At 41.2% G+C, this 8,075-nt stretch overlaps 1 protein-coding gene across 1 annotated transcript; it reads left to right on the top strand.

Moving 5' to 3' along the window:
- Positions 1-2,898: 2,898 nt before the first annotated feature.
- On the top strand, positions 2,899-7,559 carry f3a (coagulation factor III, tissue factor a). Its single transcript, XM_010739836.3, has 6 exons — positions 2,899-3,098; positions 3,722-3,833; positions 4,292-4,485; positions 4,692-4,873; positions 4,967-5,135; positions 6,814-7,559. The coding sequence occupies exons 1-6, from the start codon at positions 3,017-3,019 to the stop codon at positions 6,957-6,959; spliced, it is 885 nt and encodes a 294-aa protein (XP_010738138.1). The 5' UTR covers positions 2,899-3,016; the 3' UTR covers positions 6,960-7,559.
- Positions 7,560-8,075: the final 516 nt, after the last annotated feature.

The following is an 8,075-nucleotide window of genomic DNA, read 5'->3' as shown; positions in this document are numbered from 1 at the left end:
ATACATAACTAACATGCAAGCAAAACAGGAAAAGGTGGATGACGCCCACTCCCACAGGCCTTTGTTTTGAAGGAAGAAATTTCCTTCCTCCTTGGATCTTTAAACAAACATGTGAGATGTGACACTCAACTCTGTGAGAAGAACAGTTCCTCAGAAATATGTGAGACTTATGGTAAAACAGTGTAGTTTGGACACTCTATCAGTGAGTCATGACACACAGTATTGTTAGGTGACATAAAGTATTAACCCTGACTATTGTCAACACCAGGAAAGCCTGGCTCTGTAATGTGCTGCATTTATTTAATCTGACCAGGTATACATTTTGTTTTTTTCCTATCATCATACAGTATCATCAATCCATGCACAACTATTCTCAAGAAGCCGGAATAAGACCTCATGTCCTCGTTGGCATGGAGGTGATGTTTTGATGCCTTGCTGCAGTGCTGGCAGTGAGTGAACCTCAGAAACACAAGCTACAACCTGGTGTTGATCTGGCCTTCATTTAACCCAGGAGCCAGGAGAGAGAGATGAATGGTTGGATTTTAAAATGTATTAGCTGATGGCAGGATGAGGTGAAAGACTTCAAAGATTCAGTATTTGAATTCCAAACAAAATTATTCTTACGGGAAGTCCAGCGGAAAAATGTATAAATTGCCAAGATGATTATTTGGAAATGAGACTCTGTGTGTGTGTGTGTGTGTGTGTGTGTGTGTGTGTGTGTGTGTAAAAACACATGCACAAATTGAGTAAAAAAAGAATTTCCCCATTGAGGAATTGTGAAGTAAATCCTCTTCCTTTTTTCACTCTGTTTTGTCATTGTGTGTGCAGTGTGAGGAGCATGAAAACAAAGCAGAACTGTCTGCAGGGCTGGCTAACTCTAACAATGAGTCCAGCTGGTGAGGGTAGCAGCCGTGCTGTTAGGCCTCTCATTTCCAGGAATAAGCCTGGGAAAGTAATGCATGGCTGTAGCTTGGTTTGATACAACAAACAGAGAGGCCTAATGATCTCATGCCATTGAATATTTCTACATAATGGAAAGGAGCACAGAGACATGTGAGAGCTGTAGATGACAAGGTGAAAAGATGATGAGATGAGAGGGATAAATGGGAACGTATCATGAGAGGTAAATCAAACTTCTAGAGTCACTGGCGCGAGAACATGAAGCTTTATTCCCAGTACTTTGCTGTAAACCTCTCATCCATCAAGCAAGTCTAGGTCTTAGCTCGTCAGTAGAATTTATGAAGGGAACAGTTATTTGAGTTTTTGCTCTTTTTCCACGCATCTGCTGTGCTCACTGTTATCTCAGTTCAGCTCATTCCATTCCAAATGTGGAAGAAGAGTGACAGATGTAATAAAACATCTTCAGATTCTAAACATGAGCCAAACATTAGATTATACAGATTTTTATAATAATAGTCTAACTGTCCTTTCTTCTGTGTGCGTATGTGTGTGTGTGTGTGTGTGTGTGTGTGTGTGTGTGTGTGTACTGAAGCCTCTCACTGTCTTATTATCCATTGGAATGAATTGGTGAAATGGCTGCATACATTCAGTGTTTCCCATCAGAGGCTTACTTGGTATTCATAGTGACCTGTGGTACAGGAGGGCCCCTCACTACCAGAGAGGGAGGGGGAGGGATAATGGTAACCGGGGGAAATCTGGCCCGGTGCCAGCTCTAGAGCCACATTAAAAAAGACTGTACCATTTTCATTACAGTCCACAACATGATGGAGTTTGTGTTTTCTTCCCATCATCACTTCATTTTACTGTGACAATAAACTCGACTGCTGCTGTTGTTTCATATTATCTAACATGTTAATGCAGCTTTGATGTGAACAATAACTTTGACAGACTGATCCAAAGGTTCGTGTTAACACAGTGACGTCTTTCTAGAAACACTTTCCGCTGCATTTCTGTGTCTGTGGAGAATTAACAAACCTCAAACAACAGACACTATAAATAGCCGTGCAGTTCAGCCACTGAAGCTGCCTGATGATCGGATTCTGTGACGCATGCACTGAGTGGTTTGTCAGACCCAGAATGATGCTGACACTGTAATCGGATCCAACCGTCAAACGGTGGTCAGCATATTGCTGGAGAGCATGTCATCATTCTTTTGAACTATGATTACACCATCCAGGAGGTTTCTAATGAACTCCAGCGTGGCTGATTACAAACAGATCAAATCTGTGCCTGGGTCAGGTGTTTCACTAACCAGCTCGTTAATGCTCATGTTGCACAATGAAACTGAAAATCATTGAGTAAAAACTTCAGCATTGTTTCCTCCACATTGTTACACAACAAAGTGTTTCGAGTTATTGTAGGTGACAAACTGAGGGGAAACACATGATTTGTAAGAAATGAAAATGAAACAAACTTCCATTCTCCACTTTTGTCCATCTGCACTGTGTCACAATAGAAACACGTGATGCTTCTCAGACAGCATTCAGAGACCGGCATGTGATGGTTGATGGTTAATTGATCAGTCATGATGAAGAAGAGCTGAAATCTAATAAATCACGTCGTGGCAGGTGATGCTGTAAATGTACAGATGAAAAAGAATCTGTTGGTACATTCTGGGAGCTTTTTTTTCCCCATGTGCATGTATTAATGTGTCCTGCCTGAATAAACTAATAATAAAACACACTAAATATAATATTGTGAACACATGCGAGGAGATAGCAGTCATATCAATATGAAGAATAAAGCAGAGCAGGCTCAATGTGTAAAGTTTCAGAGTGAAGCATCACGGGTAAACGGTTGTAATCGAGGAGAATACCGCATGGACCCGCGCGGTGACCTCAGCGGGACCGGCACGCACCGCTGCGCCAGGCTGGTGACGCCAGAGCCGGACGCTCCTTATATGGCCATGCCTCTCGCGGTTACATTGCTGTAACGGGCGCTCTGTCAGATTAAAGCGAGGCGAAGGAGAGGAGACGTACACACGCTGATCCAGCACCAGCAACAGCACCATCACAATCTGCTCTGACTACAGAACCGGACACGGATTTAAACCGACATGGAGCCCACACTAAAGCCAGGACCCGGAGCAGCAGCAGCCCTCATCATGGTCTTCTTTCTGTCCACACAGGCTGTCTCAGGTGAGCTCAAACCGAATTCATTACAAACCTTCTGATCCATCCAGCGCGGGAAAAAGGTGTTCAGAAACATATACAACATGACATGAGATATGAATATGAGTCTTTATTCTTTAAATCATTCATTTATTTTTCACTTCTCACTTTTAGAAAAAGTCCAAAGTCACAAGTGCCTGCAATACATTCTTAATGGCACACATCATCATCATCAATAATAATAATAGTAATAATAATGATGATGATGATGATGATAATGGATGTCCAGTTTGTAAAGTCTTCCATGTGTGGAGAGTTGCAGTCCTGAGTGTTTGCTCACTGTCTGGAGGAAGAAATGACTTGCAGCATCAGTCTTGTTGTCGGCAGCCTGTTTGAGTGGAAACAGCCTCAGACTCAGCACATGTCTCTCTTTGTGTTCATAGTGGAAAAATGACAATGAAGTGTCCACAGAAAGATGATAAGAACAATGTTTCAGCACTTCATGTCACCCTGTGAGCCTGAGCAGTACACGGTGTGCAAAATATCCTGTAATAAGTGACTCTAAGGGATCTGTTATGAAGTGAATTTCCACGATTTGAAGCATCAGCTTTTAAAGGTGTGTGTCTTACATGACCTCTTTGACTTTGCAGCGTCATATCCCAAAGCTCAGAACATCACATGGAAATCCACCAACTTTAAAACTATTCTGACCTGGGAGCCCAAACCGTCAGCGGATTACTCATACACGGTGGAGTACTCTCTGTAAGTACCTGCACTTTATTGGATCTTCTCAAAGACAGGCTGAAACACACATGCTGGGTGAATAACCTTGAAAGGAAGATGAATGGCTGCAGGGCTTGATAAGGATCCATTACTGAGTCAGGAAAAGCTTTTAAAGGAATGTTGATTTTCAGACAGAGATCTTGAAACAGGAAGATACACAGAAGGCACACAGTGATTCAATTAGAGGAAAATGAAAGCCCAGTCCAATTCAAACACTCGACAGTCATTTACATTTACAAAGTCCCGTTAAGACTTCACGTTATGTATAATAATAATAATTCTAGTTGAGTATTTTTTACATTTTTAACAGTGCATGAGTCGAGATTCAGCAATTCAGAAATCACAAATACCCAATACAAATATTAATCTTTAGGTGGATCATTAAGTTATGATCATCACACGTCACATGTACTGAATAATGTGATTTGTCTCTGCAGGGTTGGTAAGGACAGACAGAGGAACCCACACTGTATCCGGTCCTTAAGAACCATGTGTGATCTGTCCATCTCTCTGACTGACCTCAACTCCTACTACACTGCTGACGTTGTGTCTGAACCCCCGCTCGGTGCAAAGTCTGACCTCACTGAGTTCCCCTACAGCAGCTCACCACAGTTCTGCCCTTACAAAGACAGTAGGTTTTTCTTTCCATAAATAAAGATGTCGGAAATAATGTTTCACAATCTAATATTGTTCAGATGCAGGAAAAGAGCTGATAGACACATTGAACTATCGATTGCATGAATTATTACTAAACATGGTACCATTGAATATTGTATGTTTTCTAGTAACCTCTTCTTTTCTAAAAAGAAAAGTAATCGGCCTGTCTCTCCTCCACAGCTGATATCGGCAGACCTGATTTCAAGCTGGAGGTCAGCGAAGACAAAAAGAAGACCATCTTACATGTGATTGACCCGCTCACCGCCCTGTTTAAAGACGGCAGCCAGCTGAACATCAGGGATATCTTCACTGACCAGCTGCAGTATAAAGTCATCTATCGGAAAAATAAGAGCACCGGCAAGGTGAGGTGCAGCAGACATCACAACTCAGCCTCAATCACACGTGATATAATAAGATGATCCAAACTCAACATTTCCCTCCTGTGTTATCTGCAGAAAGAATACACCTCTAAGACCAACAGGATAGAGCTGACAGGTCTAGACCGAGGAGAGAGCTACTGCTTCAACGTCCAGGCCTTCATCCCCAGCCGCAGCTTCGACAAGCAGCTGGGAGAGCTGAGCCACACCCAGTGCTCCAACAACGAAGACAAGTCCATCTTTGAAGGTGAGCTGTCCTGATTCTTAGAAAGCTGCACATCCTGCCTCCATGCACAAATGTCCCAACATTAGACATGAAAGGACAGACCTGTGTGATGATCACAAAGTGACCCAGCAAGTGCACGAAAACCAAGCAGGAAGTTACATCTTTGTGTTTGTATCATCAACTGCTCTTGTGTCTGTACATGCACATTAGTATTATATTCATGCATTAATTTATGTTTTTGCAGCAGCTTTAATGATGGTGAGTGAGTAAAGCATGTAAAAACATACGACGCTGTAGTTTGCTGTTACTTTGTGCATCTACATGCTGTGTGAAAGGCTTAAAAAAACAAGCCCATGGTGTTTGTGTTGGAGCTCGCTGTCTTTGTCTTTGTTATTAATGAAGACAGGAGGTGACAGGACACTGGCTGTATTGTAGTGTGTGTGTGTCTGTGTGGGCGTGAGGCAGAGCACAGCTGGCAAACAGCAGTCAGGTTCAACATACCTACACGGGACAGAAAAACTGGTTTGCTGGTTTGTTTTGTGTCTCGTCACGATGTCCGGATCTCTGCGAGTCATTTCCCATCATGCACAGAGTCACGCTGGACATCAGCTGCCAGCTGTAGATCTGACAGAGAGATCTGTCCAACGTTTTAAAGCTCAGTTTACGGTTGTGTTCTGTCTGTATGAAAACTCATTTATCTAAATACAGGCTGGTTTTTGTTGAAGTTTATTATTTCATTATTATGTAATTAAATTAACGGTCATATATTTATAACGACTTTTCTAGTAGTCCCAACATTCTGAGCTTGTTTCGGTGCTTGCCTCTTTCTTACTCCGTTCCATTGATAACACTGTCTCCAGTTTATCTTCTCGGGTAAAGACAGTAAGCTGGGCAGGTCGCTTTTGCAAGAGAATGGAATGTGGGTGGCCTGACTCGATGAATATGATTCAGTATTATTTCCCAATAGTAACATTCAGAAAGTGTATTTTTGGGTTAGAGCCTCGGTCATGCTCAGTGGCAGTTTCCCTTGTTACACTCAGCTGAGATCTTTACTACCAAATCATAAAAGCAGACGTACATGGGAGAACAAACTGGGGCTAGACTTGACTGAGGACTGGAGAGGGTGAATTCCTCGTCTTCTTGTGCTAGATTTGTTACCAGGTTCAAGTTTGTCCAGAGGAAACACTGTGAGTGTTCAGTCCTGATCCTGATTCAAACCCATCGCTCATGCTTTGGACAAATGTACACATATCTATTTATTTTAGTTTTCAACATGCTGCCACCCAAATGAAATAATGAATGTATATTGACTGTTTGTCTGTCCATCTGCTGACTGCTCTGACTCTGTTTGGCCACTTTTATTTTCTTCTTTCTACATTAGAAATATTTTCCATATTTAATATTTGCCAACACATTTAAAGGATAACTGGGTGGGGTGTCGGAGATGGGTGTTTATTATTTAGGTTGTTTTTGTTGTCACTGGTTTGTAAAAAACTGCAAATTGACACGTTGAATTATTAATGGTATTTCATATGTACGGTATACACAGTATAATAAAAAGCTGTGGTAGGATGAAGCAGTGTTATTGCATGTGGTGGAGTCTGTTGAACACACACAGTATTTGGCATGTTCCTGTATTTGCCTCCTGGGTGGTTCTGGTCACTGTCACTCACTTGTTGTTTTGTCTTCTTTCTAACAGTGTACTCAGTTGGTGTGATCGCTGCTGGCATCTTCCTCATCCTGCTGGTGATCGGCCTCTTCATTGCCGTCACAGTGATCTGCTACAAGCGCAGGCAGGAAGCTCTGAAAAGTGGAAAAGAAGGAATGCCGCTCCGGGATGTGTAGAGTGTGTCGTCTATCATGCGCACACACACACACACACACACATGGGGGGATGCGTGGGATGCTGTGGTACAAGTGAACTGGACTGTGGCCTGTGAGGACAGTGGAGGACAGGTCTAGTTGAACATTCCTCTGTCAAACACTGGATTCAATGGTTGCTTTAGTTTCTGTGAAACTGCCTCTGAATATGTCAGACATATTTCTTTCTTTCTTTCTTTCTTGCTTTCTGGCTTCATGTTGTAGAAAAGCACTGTTTGAACAATCCTACTGTACACACTAGTCAGAGGGCTGAAGCTGTAATATTCAATATTTTGTCTATGATATTATTTTTATATTTGGTGAATGGTACTTCAGATAACTGTAGATAAACACTACCAGCTGGTTTTATTTATTTCATTTATAGTCTGCTGTCTAACTGAAATGATTGTCATGATCAGGATTCTTGGGACACTTTTAAACTTTTGATGATTTTTGATGCTTAATTTATTGTTTAATGAAATTAACATATTTGTATATGATGTCGTTTTTAACTTTTTTACTTTATTTTTAAGAGAATTATTTTTATGTGGTGTAATATTGAAGAATAAATATTTTGTGAGTGAATTTTGAGTGTGACCGATGTGTTTTCATTTTAAGTCATAATGGATGTTAACAAATCAGACATATCATTCATTTACAAATCCAGATATTAAAGGATGAAAACTGATTGATTGATTTGTGTGGATGCTGAAGGCTCAGATGTCAGCGTGAAAATGTCATGCCATCCATTAACAAATATTTTGAGGAATTATTTCTTCATATAATTAATAACCAATATAGAATATTTAGCTTGTTCCCAATTCAAAAACATGTTAAGATCTCACTGATCCACTGAATCAAAGATGAATCTAAGAAGACCTCTCGTTGCAGGCCTGTAGAGCACGTAGAGGCTCGGCTGTAGCTCTCGTCTCACAGAAAGTAGGTCCTAAAAAAGTCATGAAAGGACCTGAACAGTTCTATTAGCAACATAAAATATACCAAAAGTACACCAGCTACTGTAGCACTGACTTCACTGTTACATGATTTAAAGCTCTGCTCAGTAAAATAATGAGTTCTATGGAGAATCCACAGAAGAGGATC

The sequence above is a fragment of the Larimichthys crocea genome, chromosome X, assembly GCF_000972845.2.
Source record: "Larimichthys crocea isolate SSNF chromosome X, L_crocea_2.0, whole genome shotgun sequence".
NCBI lineage: Eukaryota > Metazoa > Chordata > Actinopteri > Sciaenidae > Larimichthys > Larimichthys crocea.
The sequence above is the reverse complement of the archived record's forward strand: the minus strand, read 5'-3'. Positions and strand labels throughout refer to the sequence as shown.